The 24,141-nt window shown below is 41.5% G+C and overlaps 1 protein-coding gene across 1 annotated transcript in view; it reads right to left on the reverse strand.

The window, feature by feature from the left end:
- MARK3 (MAP/microtubule affinity-regulating kinase 3) overlaps positions 1 to 24,141 on the reverse strand; it is a 116,045-nt gene that overhangs the window by 3,154 nt on the left and 88,750 nt on the right. The window contains exons 9-18 of the mRNA XM_010851411.1: positions 22,732 to 22,968; positions 22,471 to 22,590; positions 22,120 to 22,219; positions 21,483 to 21,595; positions 20,815 to 20,968; positions 16,315 to 16,532; positions 12,584 to 12,687; positions 5,642 to 5,899; positions 1,690 to 1,716; positions 381 to 425 (exon numbers count right to left, since the gene is read on the reverse strand). Coding sequence (XP_010849713.1) covers positions 381 to 425; positions 1,690 to 1,716; positions 5,642 to 5,899; positions 12,584 to 12,687; positions 16,315 to 16,532; positions 20,815 to 20,968; positions 21,483 to 21,595; positions 22,120 to 22,219; positions 22,471 to 22,590; positions 22,732 to 22,968 — 1,376 coding nt within the window. The remainder of the gene's footprint in view (positions 1 to 380; positions 426 to 1,689; positions 1,717 to 5,641; positions 5,900 to 12,583; positions 12,688 to 16,314; positions 16,533 to 20,814; positions 20,969 to 21,482; positions 21,596 to 22,119; positions 22,220 to 22,470; positions 22,591 to 22,731; positions 22,969 to 24,141) is intronic.

Here is a 24,141-nt window from a genome sequence, read left to right on the forward strand (position 1 = left end):
AAAAAAAAAGAAGAACATTCTCCTGAATATTCTGCTTTCCTTCCTCGAGACCAGAACTAGGCCAGGAGTATTCACATGTCGACAGTGCTGCCACAGACTCCCGGGCCTCAGGGGCGCGCAGGCAGGAGGAATGGCACCTTAACACCTAAACACTAGCGTGAACCCGACGGGGCTGGGCGGCGTGCAGGCGGCGGCACCGCAGCGCCCTCGCGTGGCCGCCAGGCACCAGCACACACACTTCCTGACCACAGACGCTGCCCGCCCTAAGCAACCCCACGTGGAGCAAGGATATGACGCAGAACGTTCGAAAAGTGTTGCCTCCACCACAGAAATGAAGTAAATACCTATAAAATATTTTAAGTAAAAATCATTTCCCTCACCTGGAGCCCTCATATCTCCCGTTCCTCTCATATTCAGTTGGAAGCCTCAATGAATAGAAGGCAGAAGCACAGAGAAGTGGGAAAGAGAAAAGAAATCTTACACACCAGAACACGACCAACCCCAATATAAACACAGACATTATAAAACGAACCCGAAGTACTTTTTGGTCACCTGCTGAGCTCATTACAATTCTTACTCTCGTAGGTGTGACTCAGCCAAAAACCATCTGTGTGCCCACAAAGGCTGTGCAGGAGGCAGGCTGCACATCTGCTTCATATACACAACAGGTATTCCTGCCCAGTTCTGGAATCTCTGCACATGCATGGCTTTCTAGTGGAGTTATTCTGACTCTTTAATCACTCCCCAAAGTATGTGCTTAGTCACTCAGTCGTGTCCAACTCTTTGTGACCCTATGAACAGGAGCCCACCAGGCTCCTCTGTCCATGGGATTCTCCAGGCAAGAATACTGGAGTGGGTTGCCATTTCCATCTCCAGCCCCAAAGTACAGTGCGTTTCCAATTACATCATCAGAGTGGAAAGAAGGAAGGAAGAAAGCACTCTTCCTGTGGTTTCTGACAAAGAACTCCCGTGAATAAAGCCTCTCTGTGACCCACTTGTGGCATCTCAGGTAAACCCATGGCCTGGCCTCTGGGGAGCTGAGAGGCGCGGGCACAACAAGGCTGCAATGGCCACTTTCCCCTGAAGGGTGTGTGTCCTGAGAGTGTGAGCAATGCCCCTGGTCTCTTGACTGTCACATCACAAAATATCCACCTAATAAGAGTAACATTTACTAGAATAAGACATACTTTCTTCAGAGGTTGGTGGAAAGTGCCTTCTAGATACAAAACTATTTACTCTACAACTCTTAGCTTTTCCCTAATGCAATCCTCCATGAAATTAAAAAAAAATAAAAAAATCAACACAATTACCACTTACCTTTTGCATGCCTGGGGCTAATCATTAATTGCATATTGTTACTGAACATCTCATTCTTCCAACAGAAGCATGCTAAGTGTTATTAGTATGAAGACAGAATTATTTGGATGCTAAACAATTCTACCAAAGGAAGAAAATGCACAGAACATGCGTAGGCCTCTTGTTACATGGGTGCAACAGTCCCTTTTAAGATGCCTGACAGAGTTAATCTCTTTCTCTCCAATTTCCTTTCAAAGAAATAAGTATTTAGTTCTCAGCAGAAAGTTTAGTTTTCAAGGAAAAAAACAGGGCTACAAAGCCAAACCTGATGTTAATTGCAGGAGCCATTTTGGGGTGAGGATTGAAAAAAAAATGTGTATATATAAATCCTACCTTTTGATAAACCTGAATGACATGTTTCTAAAAGAAATTAAGCCAAAAAAAAAAAAATTAACAAAAATGACTTGCACAAGTTAAATAGTTAATTACAGATAGAATAAAACCAGCAAGTAAAACAGGGCTCCTCTCTTGCCCAATGAACAATGAAAACAATGACATCTGATGAAAAAGTAAAATTATCACAAACAACTGTCTTTTAAATATAAAAAAATATAAAAAAATAATAAGAAAAAACCTAGCAGTAAATATTGACAGTATCTACAATTAACATTTCTTAAGGTTCTTCAGATGGGTACACCTTAAGATAATAAAATTCAACATCTTGTATTAAAGAAAAGCTATTTTCAATGTACTAGAAATAAAATAACATTTCTCAATTTTCTTCAAAATATCTTTGAACAAAAAATATCACCTTATTCAGAAACATTAAAAATGTCATTATAAAATGTTTATTCATGAAGAGAATCAATACGTATCACAGTGACTCGATATAAATCACTTTTTAAGGAGAGGAAAAAAAAAAGTCATCGGAGATTTTTTTTTTTCCCTTCCAGTTTTGATATAATTGACATACAGCACTGTAATAAGCTTCTGGGAGTTTAAAATGAAGTAGACTTTTTAAAGCTTTTATACCAAAATGATAGAAAATTAAATGACAACACTGGGAGTTTCATTTTTAAGTAATACAACTGAAAGAGCTGTATTTAAAAGAACTGACTCTGCTTGTTAAAAAATTTAAGGAGATGTTTAGGTTGTACTGAACTGAATTTGACCAAGGAAAACTTCCAGCTGTGGCTCAGGCCTGTATGATCACACGATAAGCATTCCTGGGTGAATGCGTCCTGGGCTTGTAAAACTACTGATATTTCTAAATCTCAGATCTGTGGCAGCACAGGAAGTACCCATAAGTATTTTGCTGTGACTGAATTAATAGTTTTCTTTTTGTCGTTTTATTTTTCTCTAATTTGGGATGACTTTGGCGCTGCTTCAGATACCTACCAATTTGAAAAGTACGTAACCACTGGAGATAACCAGCATCTACTCCATGCTCACATCAACAGTAGTACACTTTGGATTACACACAGTAGGAAAGATGCCTGTGAAAACTGATTAAAAGGTCTTTAAGACCTATTTTCATTTCCAATTTTTCTACCTGAGAAAAGTCAAGGGGACTGCTCAGGAGTCATAGGACTTATTTTAACTTGTCCTCTCACAAACCCCTTGAGGGATTAAAGAGGAGGAAGTCTCGGGGGCACAGGGCCCCGTGCGTGCACCCGGGCTGTCCCGCCTGCAGGGAACGGACTCTCTAAAGCACTCACACTGTCCAGTGCACAGCCGGGGGCAGAGGGCGAGCTCGGACACCAGGCCCTGTTCTGCCACATCCCGGCAGGTCTCCCCTGAGGCATTCGTGTGCCCACACCTGAGCCTTTCAGGCATTAGCACTTTGATCAGCTCAATTATTAGGGGCGGATAAGATGCTGCTGCAGCAGCAAGGACGCTGGCTGCTTTTAAGAATTAACTGACTACAACAGAAGTACAGCACCGCGGGAGGCTCCAAGTCTGCCTGCAAGCTAATGAACAAGACTTTCTGAAAAAACTTGGGGGTGGAAATCATAGTTAGATGACCCTCTCTAGAATATTTTTAACAAGGGGCCCCAGCCTTCAATTTCAATTCAAATACATAAAATAAACAATTAGAAAATGAGGGAAAAGGACTCACATCCACAACAGCCCTTCACTGTTCCCTCCCAGGGACACTATGTGGTGGGGATCAAGGGCCTCTCCTGGAAGCATGGACCTGACTCAGCATTCTTCTACCGTGGGATCTTGAACACGTGCCTTAGTCTCTCTGAATCTTACCTCCAGTTTCTTCTATAAAACTGGAGTAATGTGTACTCCACGGGGTAGACTGTGGAGATTAAATGTGTGAGAGAGAATGTATGTGTGTATACGCACATACACAGGTATATAAAACAAGTATCTCCATATCGATAAATGTACAGACATCTATTTGTTAGCACATAATAAGTTATTTGATGTACTGTGGCTGATATTGCTTTTATCAATGATAGAATTCAAGACAAAAGAAAAAGAACACAAAGGAGACAAATAAATACAAGGATTTTAATGATGTGCAAGGCTTTATTTAAAGAGCCCATCTGAGACCAAAACCTAAGGACACAAAGCTGATCATCCTGCGACCGGAGCTTAGACAGTATACCTGACTGCCACACCCCCTCTTTGCGCTGGGGCACCAGAAGGCAAAATACCAGTTGATACTAAGCAGCCTAGTCTCTGAGGAAGGAGCTAAGGCACAGGGAGGCTTGGGAGAGCCCCTGGAATGACCCTGAAAGGAAGCAATGCATTATTCTGGGGTCATCAGACTCCCCTTGGGCTGAACTCATTGTCTCTCCTGCTGCTCACAAATGGGTGCCTCGAATCTGGCAAGGCCCCTTGGACCACTCTGCTCTTTAGCTCATCCTGGAATGAGAGGTCTCAGCAGAAGGGCTACGAAGAGAATGAGAGAGTAGGCCAGAAACTTTTTATTCCTCTGACCTCTAGTCAGTTGCCAGTGGGTATCTGAAGTCCTCCTTAATCTGGTATTCAACATCCTGACAATGAACAGATAATCTAGGGAAAGATAGCTTAATGTGATTTGTCTGAATTATTTTTTATTTTTGATGTGGACCATTTTTAAAGTCTTTACTGAATTTGTTACTATGTTTTTGTCTCACAATTTGTCTTTTTGGCCCTGAGCATGTGGGGTCTTACGACCCCAACCAGGGATTGAATCCTCACCCCCTGCATTGGAAGGTGAAGTGTTAATCACTAGACTGCCAGGAAAGTCCCATTTTGTCTAAGTTTTAGATGGCTGATTTAAAATAACATTACTGGAGGCATTAAGGAGACTGCCAAGTGATATCCAGCTTACAGTTAAGTAACAAAGATGGAATGGAACACATCAGCAGGATAATGCACCACAGGGAATGCAGAGAAGTGCGGAATGAGGAGGGCATCTATCATTCCAGACGCTGGGAAGGCCCCACCACTGTCCTGTGAGGGTCTCTAACAGGCAAATCTGCAGAACACCTGGAGAAGAGACTACTGCACAGAGAGGCTCCAGTACAAAGGATTTCCTCCAGGTATCCGGGAACTGCAGGGGGTGGAGGCTCCCTGCGAGTGGCCCTGGCTTAAGGTGCCCTCGCTTTCTTGAGCGCAGTGCGCCATGCTGTCTTCTCTCTGTCCTCTCGTAGCAGCCAATGTTTCCAGGCTTAGCAACCTCTAGACTAGCTTCTGCAAGGAAAGCGCCTTAGAGGTCTCCCAAGGCCCCAGCTGACAGTCAACTGGACAAACAAAAGATTTCATACATGACCAGATAATAGTTCTTCCTGGGGATAAAGCAGGGATTTTATCTCCAAAACTACACAACAGAAGAATGCGGCTTTGTTCTCGTTATGCCTGAGGCCAAAAGAGAGCAATGTCCAGATCTAAGCTCCCAGGAACTTAGTGCTCCTCCATGACACTGGGATGAAATGAGAAAAGAGGCACTGTGTCTCCCCTCTGTGTCTACGGGGGGTCAGACCACACAGTTTTCCTCAGTGGCAGCTTGCAGGGCACCAGCCGCTGGACGACAGCAGATCTGGGGTTTTGCTAAATTGCAGTGCACGCGCCATGTGGAGAGGTGTATGATTAACAGAAACGGTAATTAAGGAACAACAATTTCCCAAGCGCTAGAGAACTTTCAGTGTTGTGAAAGGACTCGGGGCTCTATAATTTCTCTTTTAAAAGGTTTTAGAAGTACAGAGTTAGATATACAAACCAGAAAAATGTGAGCTAAAGGCAGAATGAAAAGCATCTGGGCAGTGGCTTCACATAATGGAGGGGAAAACATTTCTCCTTTTGCCCTTGTGTTTGCTCCAACCAACCAGTACCACCTGGCACTTACCTCCTTGTGAGTTTGGAAGTTAATTTACTAAAAAGATTAGTGGAGCCTCGGCTTCGAGTCTGCGACAACGGTGTGGCTTCATGGGACAGGCTGGGCGAGGCAGGTGGGCCATTGTACGTGGCTGTGCGCCGCTCCCGGGGCTGACCGTGGAAAGTGCTACGACTGGCAGTGCCTCTTGGGAACCGGGTTCGATCTGGGGTGGTGCTGCTGCTAATACTGTGTGTTGAAGCGACCGGAGCTCTCTGGTCAGGAATAGTGCTAGAAGACCAGCAAATGACAGATTCTTAGATCCCTGTTCACAAAATCCTGGCTTCGTAGCAAACAGGGCACACAAACATTTATAGTCATAATATACCTTTGATATAGAGTAGAAATAACCAGTATATAAATCCAGATCCAACGGGTATTTTATAGGACTTAAGAGCAAAAGGTAAGTTAAATGGCCAAGGGTACCAAAGGAATAGTACACAGTGAAACAACACCTTATGGAGTTGAAGGGGACAATACGTACATATTTTCAAGGACAAGATTAATGCAGGGAAATTCTAGAACAAAGAACAGCTAACTCAAGCTTCTTTTCCTTTGCTTCCCTCTCAAATTGCTTACATGCAGAGAACCCTGCCAATACAAAAGAAACAAAGGCTATGCAGGTGAAACTGAAGAACAGGCAACTAAAAAGTTTCGGAAGCACAAAAATGGCGTAAGTATTGTAAAATCCCACATGCTGAAAGCAACTTGGAGAAAAAGGGGAATGTCTTACATCCTTTATAGTATGAAGAGGCATGAAAATACAAAGATGACCAGGGACACCATGAGACAGGATGTGCGTAACTAAAACCACACACAGGAAGGACACTTTGTGGACAACTGGAACAAAACCTTAGACTGTAATATCCACAGCACAAAATTAAGAAGCAGTGGGTACACATTAGTTTCACAAGGAATGTGCATTTTTCTTACATAGCCTTGAAGTTATCTCCTTCACTGTCTATTGGAGGTAACATCATCTTGGGGTGCCCAGAGGCTGACATGGACATCGACTTCTGATGTCTCAGCCGACAGGTGGAAGATGTCTTACAAACAGAGGCAGGGCTAGCTGCGTAAGCGAACATTTCTGTCAGGCTGGGAGGGGGTTTGGGTTCAGGCAGAGGCAGAAACAACAGTATGATGGACCAGTGACAAAAAGAGCAACCTGTTGTTCAAAGCACATTACCTTCCTCCCCAAACCATCTCATTTCTGTCAAAGAACAAAAATCTCTTAAACTCGTTTTGGGGATTCTGGAGCAATTGCTAATCTGTATCTGCTTTTTAAAAACCAGTAATTTTTAAAAGTTTATTAGTTTTAAAGAAAAGAAAGTAACACTGTACATGTCTGAATATTTATGTGAGTGATGATGATCTCCGAGCTATGCGTAAAATAAAGCTTATCTTAAAAGATATCTCCATTCAAATCAAAGCGAATCTGTAATACGTACACTGTGCTCTCAACCTGTTCCCAAGCACACTGTCATACATTAAATGGACTGGAAAAATTACGGCTATGGTAGTAACTAGTTGTACTTATCAAAGTATCCTATGTTATCAAACCATTCCTACTCAAAGCACACTGACTTCTTTATAAAAAACACTCACAATTCTTAAGAGGTCAACAAAGCCCCATTTTTTCAAGGTGGGAAAACTAATAAGAGCAAATTAACTGTTTACAGACAGAGAAAGAGCGACACAAGCGACCACACACCAGCAGTCCCACCAGGCACAGCTACAGGACACAGCGACCCAGGGCTTCTCTCGCTCTTAACGCCAGCACAGCCATCACGTCCGTGCAATTTCAAAGGGAGCAGTTAAGGATAATCAGGGATTTAGAATTCTGACCATACTCTTTCAGTGCCTCTCTGCAGAAATCCTCTCAAAGCCTGAAACCTAGAAAACATCAGGTTTTCCCCTCACGCCCGACATACAGAGCAGCTGGATCTTCCTGTTGGTGTCAGCCCCTCACAGCACTTCACTGGGCTCGCGCCTCCCCACCTGAGGGTCCCTGTGCAGAGCTTCGTCTCTCTCCCAGGCCCAGACCTCAGCCACCTGTCTTCACTGCTCTCCAATCTCACACTTTCCCGTCTGTCCACCATACAGCTGTGAACTTCCTAAAACACACACCTGACCTCGTCCTTGTCGCTTATCTGCTTTTAACCTTGGAAAAGCACACGGCCTCTTCAGGATAAAGTTCAGACTCCTCACCCTGGCCCTGAGCCGCATCCTCAGGCACCCGTCTGGCTGCGACCCTGCCACCTCTCTGGGCTTGACCTTCCACTGTTACTTCCCAGAATTTGACTTTCTGGCACATCAGATGACCTGCCGTCTCTTGGTCATGCATCAGGTCAAAGAACTTTTGCAGGAGCTAGTCTCTGTGTCTGGAAAGCTGACATCTTTCTCTTTTCATCAGATTTCACCTCCGAAGTTATCCCTCCACGAAGGCTGCACCAGTGCCCTCTCTCACCAGGAGTTACCCCTTTCCCTCTGTGTATTCAGTGACAGCACCTGCTGTGCACAACCCACTGCACTGCAGTGACTCGTCTCTTGTGTGCTCTGGAAACACGGCCTGCAGCCTCAGTGTGACCCCACATTGTATGTGCAAGACCATGTGGACAGGTGCTCTGCAGTCAGCAGTATGCCTCAGATAGAGCAGGTGCTCAAGAATATTCAATAACTGAGAAGGAACATTAGTGAGGTGAGCCACTGGAATTCCAGCAGTCCCAATAATGGAGGAGACAGGTCTGTGCAACAAACTACTCAAGAAGATCTGCTTGCCCTGTGTCTTTGACAACCCTGCCCTCTGACTTGGGTGTGACATGAATACAGTCACAGAACTGTACAAACACCTTATAAAAGATAAACACGGATTTGCTTTTTTGTCTCTGACACTTTTTTCCCTTTGGCACCTGAATTCTGTTTTGGGAGAAATAGGTTCTTGGTCTCCGTCTCCCCATGTCGCTGACTCCCTGCTGGATTTTCCTGCTATCCTGGCCAGTGACAGATTTAGAGATGGGCAGGCCACAGCCAAACCAACACTGCCCCAGGGCTTCTGCTTGAGCAGAGCTGAGTGTGGGACAACATCAAGGCGGATGTTGCTGAGCCCACCAAGGAACTCCTGCAGAAGCAGCAAAACTAGGAGACAAACCCTGACTCTATCCCTGGACTTTTTCACTTACAAGAATTCATAGATGCCCTTTAATTTAAATTAAATTTGGACTGAGTTTCTGCCACCTCAACGTAAGAGTCTTAAGTGATTCAACTATGTGAAGAAATGTTTTGTTGTTTCCAATATGCACATATAGACATACGCACACAGAGATACATACACGTTTACTTTACTAAGTTACAGATAAATAACTTTACCAGCTGGGCCACCAGGAAGTCCTACAGATAAATGCAACTGTCCTTTGTGCTCTATTATCTGTTCAGAGCAGCTCAAGGGTCAACATGCTTTATTCCCCTGCCCAGCAGCTGACATTCTCTTGCCCAAATTAGGACCTAGAATCAGTAAGTGCACTAAAAAAAGCAGCAGAAGAAGAGGTGGTAGGGGTTACCTGGCATGTTCTCTGGAGAATATATAAATGGTCCCAAAGACTCAGATGAGGAAATTGGCTTTAGTCAGAATCCCGAACAGGGAGAGGCTCAGTCTATTCGCCCTGAGCTATCCCCCTGGCTGGAGAGTGCAGGCAAGATTACGTGAACAAGTATTCTGCAGCAAAAAACTGACCTTCCTTAGAGTCAGAGACCTTCTTAAAAAGGAAGTGCAAATTGATATATTCAACTAGAAATTATTCAATTTTTGGCATAATCTTAAAAGCAATGAAACGAATTATTTCTTTAGAAATTTAATCATGTCATATCACAAGCTCCACAAAGCAAACAACAAAACAGATTTTTTTTTGAACTCTAAAAGCAGGCCTAGGACTTCAAATTAGGAATCAGTAAACTCAAGAAATGTTTGTGGAATTTCATGTTTGTACAAATTCACAAAAGTGCTATTTACAACAAACAACCCCAACTCACAATGGGCTGCATCAAGTTGGTTGTTGTGAAAAAGCTGGACAGAATTTTTTCCTCAGAAATGTGGCAAAAAGGCTGGTTATGTTCCACAGACTATCCCACAAAAATTTACACAAACAAAACAGTAGTTGCATCATATTTTTAGCAGTTCTGGGTCCAAGGAAAAAAAAATCATTATTTAAAGAAATAGCACTAGTTCTTAAAATTCAAATTGTGTGAAGTTCCTATTGATCTTTTGACTTTATATCTAAATATGTCTAATATGACTTTTATTCCATATTGAAATATTCCAATATGAAACATTTTGGATGCTTTATGCAAAGCATACTCAGTGATTGGGCAAAAGCAGAATTAAAAATAAAATCCAAAGATACATGTGTTAACTGTGATAAAACCTTCTTTGCTCATCTAATTTTTATTAGCCGTGGTCATTCTTATGTTGGAATTCTGTAACAACACTCACGTATTTAAGAAAAAAGTCAAACATACTAAAGGCTAAAATAGGAATTCATGTCTTTCTTCCAGAAGTTAACATAGATCCAGGCATCCTGTACCTCACTAGTATTTTAGTCAAGGAATAAGATGTGTGTGTGTGTGTGTGTGTGTGTGTGTATCTATAGGAGAGGAAAAAGCAACAATCTTCCAAAGAAGTCATCTGTGCACAGAGAAGGCTCTGTGAATAATTTATGACTCAAGCATCTATTTTAAGGGTGGAAAAATTGTCACACTTAATGTCTTCCTTAACTGAAAGTAAAAAAAAAATATGACCACTAGTTTGGAACTCAAACCTCCAATATTTTTCCATTAATTTTTCAATTCATTTATAAGATACAAAAACAAAATCCAGGTATTATTAAAATTATGTGCCCCGTTTTGTGTGGCAGGAGGCTGTTTACTAAGATAAAGACAACACTTTCAGAAGGAGAGCACTTAAATAACTGACGCCAACAGAGCAACAAGGCCCAGGTTTGGATAAGGAGGGGGCAGCCCCACTGAGGAAGGTATCTGCAGGTAGAAACCAGGTAATGACTCCAAAGAAATCAAGAGTATTCTTAAAACTGTCTCCAAGGAGTGAACTGTGTAGCTGCACGAGAGGAGAATCAGAGGAGCCATGTGCACAAACCCAAGTCGAGGGAGCAGAGAGATTGCGGTCATAACAGCCTTTTAAAGCAAAGTCTGACTCTACCTCAGAGAGCTGTATATTCTAAAGTTCAAGAGGAATCTGAGAGAGCAGTTCAACAATTTAGAAGAATTTTTAAAAAACAGTAGTCATGAAACAACATTCTTCTAGTTCTACAGATTAAAATTCGTAACAGAAATGTCTGGGAACTCCCCGATGATCCAAGGGTTAGGCCTTGGCGCTTTCACTGCAGGGACCCAGGATCAATCATGGCTCCTGTGGAGCCAAAAGAAAAAGAAAGAAACTTCTGTCTAATTAAGTCTTCTATTGGTATCCCCTACTCAGTCCCCTAAACTACAAGCAATTTGATAGATTTGAGAAAGCAACTGTAATAAAAGAAAATTTACTGAAGAACAGACTATTAAAAAAATAAACATACCAATCATTAATCTGTAAGTTATCTAGCCCAGTGGCTCTACTCAAGTTATTAGGAGAGAACAAGCATAGACAGGACTCAAAGACAGAATACCAAGATGTAAATATTTCTAAAAAGTCACTGAAAAAATGAATGAATGTAATTTCACAGAACAAGCTTTTCCCCTCATGTCAATTCAAACATAAGTGGTCTGTGCAAGAAGGGAATGACAAAATAGTCTGGTTTTAAGGATAAAAATGATAGATAGGTTGTTATAGAAGTTAGTGATCAAACATTTCATTTGACTAGTGAGATCTAAGGACAGAAACTTTACAGTGCAATTTCAGAAAGTAAATGTCAGAAAAAGAAGAAAAACAATTTTGATGCTACACATGAGAATGTGCTATGACCAAATAATGTTCAAGCTGAGAGGCCAGGGGACAATGAACGATGATGTGAATTTATTTTATGGATTTCTATTTCAGAACTTTTCTACTCACTTTATCTCATCATTCTGAATTTAGTTTTATACTACTCTTCCAAAACAGAAGAAGGAAAACCATACCCATTTGAGAAATCTTTTCTATACCGAATATATTTAGCTGCTCTGCCAAGCCAACGTTCTCCTCTCTTTTCTCTCCACCCAAACTGAACTCTACTGCATGGTTGCTGGATCTACTTAATCCTAGTTTTCTTATTTTGAAACCCCTAGAAAGGGGTCTGTATGATCTGATTCCTTACTGATATATTACTGTTAGTATTTTAAAATCATGCTTATTCAATCTAAGACTGCCTCTCTACCAGATTAAAATCATTGAGAAGACTGAACTCTCCATTTCTCTGGATATTCAAGTGTGTCTCTTTTAAGGTGAAGACTACCTTTACAGTGTTATTTGTCTACCCGGCCCTTCTGGCACACTGCTGACCTATAACAGATGGCTCACCCACCCCATCTGGTGCTCCATGCCCCTGAGGCGTGGCTCCCTGTCTCAGGTCATCATCCTTCCCCGCTTCCAGTCTTGGTTCAAGATATTCACGTGCACAAAGCAAACTCCATTTCCCTGTTCATAGTTCTACAATTAAAGCACAGCTTACCACCTATTTCACCTGGGAAAGCTCCCTGGTTTAACTCAACCCTTCCAATCATCATACCCAGCCCCCCGAGAATAGGCTCTGGACCAGGAGAGGAATTTGGAATTCTAGGATCTCACTAGAACTGCATTTAAATTTAACTTACCATTAGAGAATACTTACCACTATTATTTGAATTTTGATTATAAAAACTAAGAAGTAAATACCATCCTTCCATTTCTCTTGGGAAAAACACATTTTCTTGCAAACAGGTAAAATTCCATACCTGTTTTCTTTGCCATTCTGGATTACTGAATGTCTATCAGCTGTAGTTCTTTCACTGCAAACGTAAGTATTCCGTCGCGTCATTCCACCAGATGCCGTATTACTCTATTTAAAAAAAAGGGCATTTTGGTTTTAAACGATTTATTAAGTATAATACAACAGGGAAAAAAAGTCCTATTTAAATAAACATAAGTACTTAGTCTTTAAATAAACCTGAATTATTAATGGGCTTCCCAGGTGGCTCAGTGGTAAAGAATCCACATGCCAATGCAGGAGATGCAGGTTTGAGAAGGTCCCCTGGAGAAGGAAATGGCAACCCACTCCAGTATTCTTGCTAGGGAAATCCCATGGACAGAGGAGCCCAAAGGGCTACAGTCCAAGGGGTCACAAAAGAGTCAGACAAGACTTAGCAACTAAACAACAACAAAGTATTAACAGCACTAGGCACTAGATCAGAAGAGAAGACAAAGGCAGCAACCTCTACCCTCTTTCCTACCTTCCAGTACTTCTGCAATAATGAAAAATGGCTATGGAAAAGTGACTTTGAAAAGCTGGCTACAATAATCTATAGAGTAATAACTCATGGATTATTTAAAATGAAGAAGGAAGGTAGAGAAATGAAGAAGGAAGGTAGAGAAATTCACTTTTTAAAAGGTAATAATTTCAAATTAAAACATTAAAAAGCACAGATTATAAGGTAAATATACAAATGAAACAAAAATTTAAAAATATAAGAATTAACACTGCAAAACTATTAGAAAAAAAATTTTTTAAATAAATAAATAAAACAGATAAATCTGCATGATCTTGGATCTGACAAGAGATTCAGATATGTCACACAGGGCAAAGGACAGAATAGACATTTTTCCAACGAAGGCCTACTAACAGCCAATAACCATATGAAAAGATGCTGAATACCACTGGTCATTTAGGAAATGCAAATCAAATCCACAATGAGATACCACTTCACATGCACTAGGAGAGGTACAATCAAAAAAAAAAAAAAACTAGAAAATAACGAATATGGCAAGAATGTGGAGAAACAAGGACGTGAATATGTAAGGACGTAAAAAAGTGCAGCTGTGGTACACAAACTTATACACAAATGCTTATATCAACATTATTTATAATAACCAAAGGGTAGGAACACACTCAATGTCCATCGACAGATAAGGAGATAAACTGTGGCATATAAAAAGGAATGAATTCATCCAACAACTTGGATGAAACTTGACAATATTATGGTGAGTGAAGGAAGTCAGACACAAAAGGCTTGTGTAAGTGCACGTATATGAAATGTCCAGAAGAGGCACATCTACCAGGAGAGAAAGAGGTTAGTGGCTGCAGGGGCTGGAGGAGGGTGGACTGGGGAGGAACTCCTCAATGAGCACAGGGCGTTCTGCGGTGTTTGCGAACTAGAGAGGCAGAGGCTGAACGTGCACCAGATGTGCCAAATAAATGCTTCAAATGGTTAACTGTATGTAGGGGAACTTTACGTGAACTTCACATCAATTTTTAAAAGTTAAATACTTTCAAAATTTTAAAAAAAAGGAGAACAAAAGTCACGGCACAACTTTTATTAGATAATTTAAAAAAAAGATTAAAAGGAGCCACCTTTACCACAGCATGAGCAGGTCGTGTATAAGGAAACTGAAGACAAATGGGAGAAAATTAAAGCAACATACTTTTTTCCTTTATAAATAAATATGAGTGGCTAATAATGCTTGGGATATATTTTCAAAAGAGGATGTGCTGATGAGTAGAGCCAAAGGAACAGACGTTATGAAGGCAAGGAACAAGTTTCTTTAAGGCTGGATTTAAACTGCAGGGCTATGGAATGACGATTGAAGTCGAAATAAAAAGCCTTTCCATACAGTGTTTATTCCGATGAAGCACAAGGTCAGCGGACAGAGCAGACAAGACTCTCCGGGCTCCTGTATGAGCCCCTCCCCAGAACAGGACAAGGGAGCTGCACAAATATGGGATCCTGACTCTGGGGTTTCTTTAGGGTTGGAGGAAGGCTGTGTCACTGTTAACTTTCAGGGAAAATGTGATTACAGGATATCCTTAAAATTGTTCATTCTCTGCAAATTCTTATCAAAATTACTTTTGGAGTCTTCTATTAAAATAAATAAGTCATGGGGATGCAATATACAGCATGGTGACTATAGTTAGTAATACTACACTGTATATTTGGAAGTTTATGACCAATCTAGGAGAAGGCTATGGCACCCCACTCCAGTTCTCTTGCCTGGAAACTCCCATGGACAGAGGAGCCTGGTAGGCTGCAGTCCAAGGGGTCGCTAAGGGTCAGACACGACTAAGCGACTTTTTCACTTTTCATGCGTTGGAGAAGGAATGCACTTTTCACCTTTTCACTTTCATGCATTGGAGAAGGAAATGGCAACCCATTCCAGTGTTCTTGCCTGGAGAATCCCAGGGACGGGGGAGCCTGGTGGGCTTCCGTCTGTGGGGTTGCACAGAGTTGGACACGACTGAAGCGACGCAGCAGCAGATAGCATATTGAAAAGCAAAGACATTACTTTGCCAACAAAGGTCCGTCTAGTCAAGGCTATGGTTTTTCCAGTGGTCATGTATGGATATGAGAGTTGGACTGTGAAGAAGGCTGAGCGCCAAAGAATTGATGCTTTTGAACTGTGGTGTTGGAGAAGACTCTTGAGAGTTCCTTGGACTGCAAGGAGATCCAACCAGTCCATTCTGAAGGAGATCAGCCCTGGGTGTTCTTTGGAAGGAATGATGCTAAAGCTGAAACTCCAGTACTTTGGCCACCTCATGCGAAAAGGTGACTCATTGGAAAAGACTCTGATGCTGGGAGGGATAGGGGGCAGGAGGAGAAGGGGACGACAGGGGATGAGATGGCTGGATGGCATCACTGACTCGATGGACGTGAGTCTGAGTGAACTCTGGGAGTTAGTAATGGACAGGGAGGCCTGGCGTGCTGCGATTCATGGGGTCACAAAGAGTCGGACATGACTGAGCGACTGAACTGAACTGAAGAGAATAAACATAAGTTCTCATCACAAGTAAAAAAAATTCTGTAGAGTGCTAAGAAGAGTGATTATTTTTTTAGCTCAGAGAACACATTTCAATCCATGAAAAGTTTCTGAAACTGAACAGATTAAATTTAATAAACACTACCTAATCTCTAGGGAGATTTTGTTAAGTGCAAGAATGAAGAGATGGATTTAGGTCAGTAGTATAATTTTGGACAATTACCTAACTTTTCTTTGATTTCTTTGCCTTAAGATTCAGCTGACACATGGAAAAGCACTCGGCAGGGTGCCTGGCACAAGATTAGGGCTCAGTCAATGTTCTGTATTGATAGAGCCCTTTGACATGCTGGGCAAACACCGTGTTCCTGCCTTGCAGTTAGACCTCACAGTGTCCTGGACAGAATCCGTCAGCTGTGACCACCTGTCTGCACTGTCACCATTGCTTTTATTGATTTCCTGTCAGACTGTGCGGTCTTTCCATCTCTCAGACATTTTTGGAGTAACTATAAACAGCCCCTGACATGAAGGATCTCATCCAGTGGGGTGGCGTGCATGCAACAAGAAACATCTGCAACAAAGCTAGTGACCCCACATGGTGACACTGTACACAGGGGCCCAGGGGGCAGGGCTTTGCAGGCAGAGAAGAACAGAGGAGCAAAACGTCGTGTCATTTCAGTCCTACACTCCCAGGCAGGTCATACAGCCCAGCAACACTTACACTAGGGACAGTGGAGCTCTTCTTCCGTTCAGGGATATCCGCCTTGTTAGGATTACTTGCGTTCCCAAGCATGGGACTGGCTGGAGCAATCCCCTTTCCTCCAACAGCACTGGCGCCTGGTTTCCGGGAGGGAACTCCGTCTTCTTTGAGGTCACTGTCTGCAGTGCTGGTCTGACTCCTTTTTGGATATGCCACAACTGAAGGAATAGCTGGTCCAGCTAAAATAAAGAATTCACTTTTTAAAATTCAGAGTATTTTATCTTCTGAATATTTTTAAAGTTTTATATTTTATCTTATGAAAATAAACTTTATAAGATGATCCAAGACTTATATTCATCTAATATAAAACAGTAAAATCTTCTAAGATGATTCCCATTCATGTATGCTTTCCCTATGCAATGAATTCAATTTTAAAATTTTACTTACTAGTCCCCAACTTTCTAAAAGTGTTTTGTTTCTTTTTTTTAATTAGTAAGCTTATATAGTTGTCCTGAAACATCTTCACAGGGTGTTTCTGGACAGATAAGTATGCACACACATCATGCAGAATAACTGCTTCACCTGGTACATCTGAGTGAATCTCATCCTTTTTGTACAAGAGATGCCTTCACCTTTTGGAAAAGGACAGTACAGATTTACAGGCCATTTCTTCTGACACTTTATCTTGCATCTTTTTTAAAGCACTCATGCTCATCTAGATAAACAGGAATTTGAGTCGATGAGGAAAGGTAGCACAAGCAGAGGAAAGCATGTTCCTCATGCAAGTGACTGGGAGGGCATGGGGTGTGGGTGCCGCAGCTCGCGCCTGCTCCCAGGAGGGTGCTTAGGGACATCATCCAGAGACTGTGATGACACAGGAGAGCTGGCGTTCAAAGGATTTTGGAAATGAACAAGGTAACTTGCATGTTCATTATAATGTCCAGTGGTAATCTTAAGACACAGCACCAAATGCTCAACATTTATGTTGAGAAAAGATTTTTATATACTTAGGTCTATTAATGGATGGAAGGGGAAGGGAGGGACTATGAGTTTGCGTCACTGTCCTCTGACTATACACACAGGATGGGCAAACAACAAGGCCTTACTGTACAGCAAAGGGAACTATAGTCAATATCTTGAGATAAACCATAATGGAAAAGAGTATAAAAAAGAGTGTATATTTATGTATAACTGAGTATACATAAATACATTCTGTACAGCAGAAATTAACACAACATTGCAAATCAACTATATTTCAATAGAAAAATAAATCAATAAAAAAATAGGATGAAGTGGGGTACAGAAAAGCTACCTCTTGGACAAAAATCTAAATGGTAAACCTAGAGAATTCCCGGGCAGTCCAGTGGTTAGGACACTGCACTTTCACTGCCAAGGACTCGGGTTCTATTCCTGGGTGGGGAACTAAGATTCCACAAGCCACTCAGTTTGACCAAGAAATAATAAATATATAAACAGTAAATCTATTTGGAAATGAATTAAAAATGAACAGAGATTTGATTTCACTTGTGGGAAGAGAACAATTAAGCTCCCAGTTTGGCAATTTTAACATATAAAACAAAGAATCAGCCAAATGTAAGATGATACTACCCTTAAAACTTATTTTTATTCTCACTATCATGATACATCCAATGACATTCTAAACCTTTACGGTTACTATATCAATTTGTTTTCAACATCTATTATTTTGATTAAGAAAAAAAATTTCTTTTCATTTTAGGATTTGGGATTGTACGTGGAGATGGCTGTTGATACAGCCCACTGACCTCATTCCTTCAAACCACTCCAGCTTTACTTGCATTGTGTGCAGTGTATTCAGTTCTACACACTTTAATCACACATAGAGATTCATGTGTTCACCCTCTGCCACGACACAGAACAGTTCTGTCTCAAGGATTTTGAGGGCAACCCTTCAGAGCCACCTCTATTCCACAAGTCCCTTTCCTAAATCTGGCCAATCTGTTCTCACCTCTGTAATTTCCTCATTTCAAGAATGTTATATGAATACAGTCAATGCAACCTTCTGAGATTGCTTCCCCCTACTCAGCGTAACTCCCCCAAGATCCTTCCAAATTGCTGTATTTATCAACAATTTGCTCCTTTTCATTGCTGAGGAGTGTCCCATGTTGTTTCATATCACACAAAAAAGTAACCGTTCCTTTTTAATTTTTTAGGGGCAAAGGTGGGTGTACTGCGCAGCTTTCCAGATCTTAGTTCCTTAACCAGGAACTGAATCTGTGCCATGAAAGTGCCTAGAGTCTTAACTAACCACTGGACCACCAGGGAATTCCCCCAAATATGACTTTTATGTAGTCAAATTTTTTAAGTCTTTTCTTTTGTGGCTTTTAGTGTTTGGGGCCATAGTTGAAAAGACCTTAACAAGTCCAAATTACAAAGAAATTATCTCATTTTTTTTTAACATTTTTCTGGTTTCTGTTTATATATATTTACATCTTCATTTCAATTGGAATCCAACCTTGTGTAGGATGTGAGAAATGGATGCAGTTTTTTTTTTTCTGATCACTACCAACTACCCCAATACCATTTATTAATAGAATAGTGAGTCTTCAGCATTTTTTTTTAAATAAAAGAATCCCTTACACATCTGATGAAGAGCTCCCTTCCAAGGAAAAAATATACACACGTGGCAGCAGGGTGGGGGGGGTGTTCACACAGGGGACCCAAACGAAAAACACAAAGAAAATTTGTTACCATTTTACAGAAGCAGGCATATATAAGTCAGTGGCATTGAGAGCTAGAGGACAAGAGGAGAGATGAGGGTGGGAGGCTGAGCTGGACTGGCCAGGCTGCCTGCCGCACCTGGATGTGCTTTACGAGACCCCAGTACTTGGAACCTAGCCCATTCTTAGCACTTATATGAACAGTGCCAGAGGCATAATCAATTCTTCTTTTATTGCTGACCACTATCTTCATCCCCAAAGAGAGTAAAAAAGAATATGGAATCGGGTCTGCGATCTGTGTACAGAACTTCCTGATATGTTCCTTTGTGAATTTTTTTAGTATTAAAGGCTCCAAGAAGGCAGGATGACCATCACCACACAAGCAGCGCGACAGCGGCAGTGGTGGGCTAGTGGGCTGAGCCCGAGCCAGGGCCAGGAGTGCTGGGTCCTGTTGCGAGCACTCCACTTCCATTTAACCCCAGAAAACCTGGTGAGCAATCTTGACCTATTTCTTTATTGCCAGTACGGGGGGGTTTGGTGATCTCTTTTTAGCTCTACAATCTTCTGAGCTGGGAAAAGGGCATTACTAATCCAGACAGATTCTGCTTAAGGAAGAATGAACTTACTAAGACAGTCATTAGGGACGTGAGAAAACTAATACCAGGTTTCTTCCAGGATTTAGGAACAATTCTCTTTATTTAAATTCAGAGCAACACGTAGGCATTTCGCTAATTGCTCTGTACCTAGTACACAGAAAAACCCCTCCTTGCTAGCAACGAATATGAACACAAAAGACTGAGACCCAGATCAACACTTGATTTACAAATGCCATCTGCAAAATTCTGGCATCAGACAGGCTCTGAGCTCTCAGTTTCAGCCTGGAAAACAGCAGACGTGCAGACAGCTTACTGACAGCATCAGTAAGCAGTACAATGTGCTGCTTCAGCCTAAACCACACAGAGGCACTGGCAGCAGGAAGAGAAATGGAAACCAAGCAAACAGTCATCACTTTCGGCACAAAGCCAAAGCTGTAGACACCTGGAATACTCTGTACAGTTCTAAGTGCCAGCTCTCAAGGTGGAAGAACACAGGAGGACAAAGCCCAGGGAAGGGAAGTGAACTGAACAAAGAAATGAACGAGGATTCCATGTGAGGATGTATTTTTAAAAGTCAGGACTAGGCCAACATAAATTTGTGCACTGGAATTAAAGGAATTAACACGTGAATAAATGCACATCTGCTAGAGTCTCTGGATTCCAACAAACGGGACTGCCTTGAAGGCAGAATAATTGGCACGTGTGGTAAGCATCCTTTTGGGTCCTAAGTCTCACGAAAGATTGACTCTATGGTGAAAATGTAAGAGTGAGGGTGTTTAGACACGTGGACAGTTAAGAGTGTGGTCGAGAATGACATGAGTCAAAAATTTAAACCAATTAAGGCAAAACTGGTGTACTATACATTTTCCAGGGCTGTGCTGTCCATGGTGGTAGCCACTGGCCACATGTGGCTTTATAAATTTAACTTCGACAAAACTGAAAATCACTTTCTCCATTCAAGTGCTTGATAAATTCCCATGTGGCTCAGGTTTCTACCCAGCCAGGCCTTGTCAACCTAAGACTAAGTGTACCAAGGAGTGTACCAAGTTGAGTGTACCTTGGTACATTGAGTGTACGAAGGACTGCTTTGCAAGAAATGCTAAGAAGGGCAATCAAGCAACCTTAACCCCAGGAGGCCATAAGCAAAAGGATGCTTGGCAATGTCAGGAGGCCTCTTGGTTAACGGGAGGCCTGGAACACGCTGGAACAATCTCAAACTTACGCACCGTGGTCACTGTAACGCCTCTGCTTCTGGCTTGAAGAGACGCTTCTCTGCACTTTGTGGTGAGGAGACTGGCCAGTACTGTTGTTGAGGTCACTGCTTGGCCTAACCTTAGCAAGTGAAAGATTGCTGCTAGAACTGGAATCACTAGCATCCAGCTAAGAGAAAATGAGAAAAACAGAGCAAACCACAACACGAGCCCAAATGGTTTATTATGAAACTAAACTTCTCATAACACACAAACCTCTTACAAATTGTTCATTTAGAGAGAAAAACCACAGTGTACAAAAGAGACACCCTAAACTCAGGCAATAGCATTTTTCTGACTACTGGAAAAATTCACACAAGGATAGATATTTATGTCCTTCTAGGCTTTTTCAAAAAACTAAAAATGCTCTATTTCATCTGATACTTTACACCATTTTAAAAGTATCACTGACTACATAGGTTAACTTAACAAAAGCCAAGTTAATTAAAGTTTATTCTCTTAAAGCTAAAATAGTAGCTCATAATAGTCATAGGAGGTAAATTTGAAGGTAATTTGAAGTCATTTGAAGGTAAATTTAAAAATATCATCAATGTTATACACACTAAAAAAACCCAAAACTAATTATTACATGAGCTAATAATTCACAAAAAGGATATTATACATTTTTATCTGGTTATACTTACCTCTGAAGATTTTCTCCCCAACAATAAATATGTAGCTGTGATTTCATCATATTTCATCTTACTAAGAGATTCTTGAATTTCTTCTTGTGTATATCCCATTCCCACCATAATATCTAAAAGAAGGGCATAATACAGTTTATGGGTTTCCTTTGGTTAAGAAATCATTACATTACAGGGTAAACTAATTTCCTTCATTTGACTGAAAAGATCACACATTGTTCTAACATAAATGGGCAGTTGGCTTATTTCTGAGTTACTGAGTACTATTACAGGGCCTGCAGATAACTTCCTAAATATGACAAAACATATTAGCTGCTTCATGCAACCTACATTTATCCCAGTTATAATCCCTGTTTTGGTGGGTTGTGTCCCACTCTTGTGATCCCATGGACTGTAGCCCACCAGGCTCCTCTGTCCACGGGATATTCCAGGCAGGAACAGTGGAGCAATTTGCCATTTCCTTCTCCAGGGGATCTTCCCGACCCAGGGATTGAACCTGGGTCTCCTGCATTGCACGCAGACTGTTTACTGACTGAGCTACCAGGGAAGCCCATCCCTGTCTTAGGTGTACACATATAAGTGAAGGGAAAAGTATGTTACTTGCACACACACCAGCATGCAGGCACAGAGTAATTACCTATTCTTTTCTGGTCTGAGATGTCCAGTTCTGGTTCAACGAACGGTTTCAGCTCATCATCCTCATGCCCTGCGTTGATCCACCTGTCCTTCATGATTTGCTGAAAGGTGAACTGGGTCGTTAGCAGTATAAATGAAGCATTCTGATAATCACAATATTTAGGGAAATTTATTCTCAACATTTCATCAATTATGGTTCAAACGATAACTTTTTTAAAATGTCTCAATCTTGTTTAAAAAAAAAAAAAAAAAACCCAGGATAGTATTCAATATGGCATACAAACTAAGCAAAATTCTAAAAATACGTTTAAAGACTCTCCACTGTTGTTCTTTATTCCACTTATGTGATTACCTCTAGAGTGCCTCGTTTTATTGGATTTAGCACCAGGAAACGTTTGAGAAGGTTTTCACAGTCTGTGGACATGTAGAAAGGGATTCTGTATTTCCCTCTTAATACTCGCTCTCTCAGTTCCTTTGGGGAGGTAGAGAGGAAAGAAAACTACTAAGTCAACTTTTAGGTTAAAAAAGAACCCAACTCTGACACGTTAACTCTTATCATTTGACAAAATCCTTTAAGCTTTTTGAAGAACTAGGATGAAACTGCTTCATATACCTTTAGGTTCTGCCCATCAAAGGGGAGCGACCCGCTGACTAGAGTGTAAAGAATGACGCCGAGGCTCCACACGTCCACTTCCGGCCCATCGTATTTCTTGCCCTGGAAGAGCTCTGGGGCCGCATACGGAGGACTGCCACAAAACGTATCCAGTTTACTGCCAACAGTAAATTCATTGCTAAAACCAAAGTCAGCTATTTTAATGTTCATATCAGCATCTAACAATAGATTTTCAGCCTAGAGGGAAAACATCAAGACAAAAATGAAATTTAACAAAAAAATATAGTGAACTGTGAGAGAATTAGGCATTTCATAAAACCTTTCTGTAATGATATAAACTTAATATATCCTAATGAATAAGAAAACATTCTTTCTAGAGAGAAAAAAAAAGATAATTCAGAATACCTAATGTTCTAGCATTAACCACCAACAAGAGGTGCACGGTACAGTGGTCCCTCGGTCTTCTGAGGGCACTGGCTCGGGCACCGTGGACACCATCCTCCACCATCATATAAAACGGTCCAGCCAGCCAGCCCTCCTAAGCCACAGATGCAGAACCTGGGGGTATGGGGGCCCAACTGTATAGATCAATTCCAGCACCAATTTAAACAGCAAATGTTCATGACAAAACAATATTGGAAGAGCTTATTCAGCTAAGAATAAGGGGCTTTTAAAAAACAGATCCTTCTAAGTATCCTTTTAAATGGACAGTCACATTTTACAAACACTGCTAAATAAGGTGTATAATGGCTATTACTGAGAACAGGGGCATCCTAAACTTCATTTAAGACAGAGATCACAGTCATGCCTGCTTGTCTTAAGAGACATTTAGGCAATTATACACCAGGTGTTATATTAGTGTCTGGATGCACAGACAGATAGGGTCCTGCCCTCAGAAAGCTCACAGTTTACAAAGGGAGGGGAGGAAAAACCTGCAGCTATACTCCAGGCCCCCAGTGCTGTGACCGAGAAGAGGGGAGTGGTGGGCCCGGCACTGAGAGGTGCGGTCTGGCTTCCTAACCAGATGGACTGAACCACTGCGAGGATTAGGTGATGGCAGTGGATGTGTCAACGTGAGGGATTTCAAGCACAGTAACGGTCTGAAAACCCAGAGGGTGAGACAGAACATGGTTTGCTCAAGAAACCGAAAGGCAGAGTACGGTAGAGAGGGCTGCGGACACGGCTATGGCTGAATTACAAATGGCTAAGCGACTTGAATTTGGCAGTAAGGAGTTCATGATCTGAGCCACAGTCAGCCCCTGGTATTATTTTTGTTGACTGTATAGAGCTTCTCCATCTTTGGCTGCAAAGAATATAATCAATTTGATTTCGGTGTTGACCATCTGGTGATGTCCATGTGTAGAGTCTTCTCTTGTGTTGTTGGAAGAGGGTGTTTGCTATGACCAGTGC

This window comes from Bison bison, unplaced genomic scaffold (genome assembly GCF_000754665.1).
Source record: "Bison bison bison isolate TAMUID 2011002044 unplaced genomic scaffold, Bison_UMD1.0 scf7180017864302, whole genome shotgun sequence".
In the NCBI taxonomy this organism is placed as follows: domain Eukaryota; kingdom Metazoa; phylum Chordata; class Mammalia; order Artiodactyla; family Bovidae; genus Bison; species Bison bison.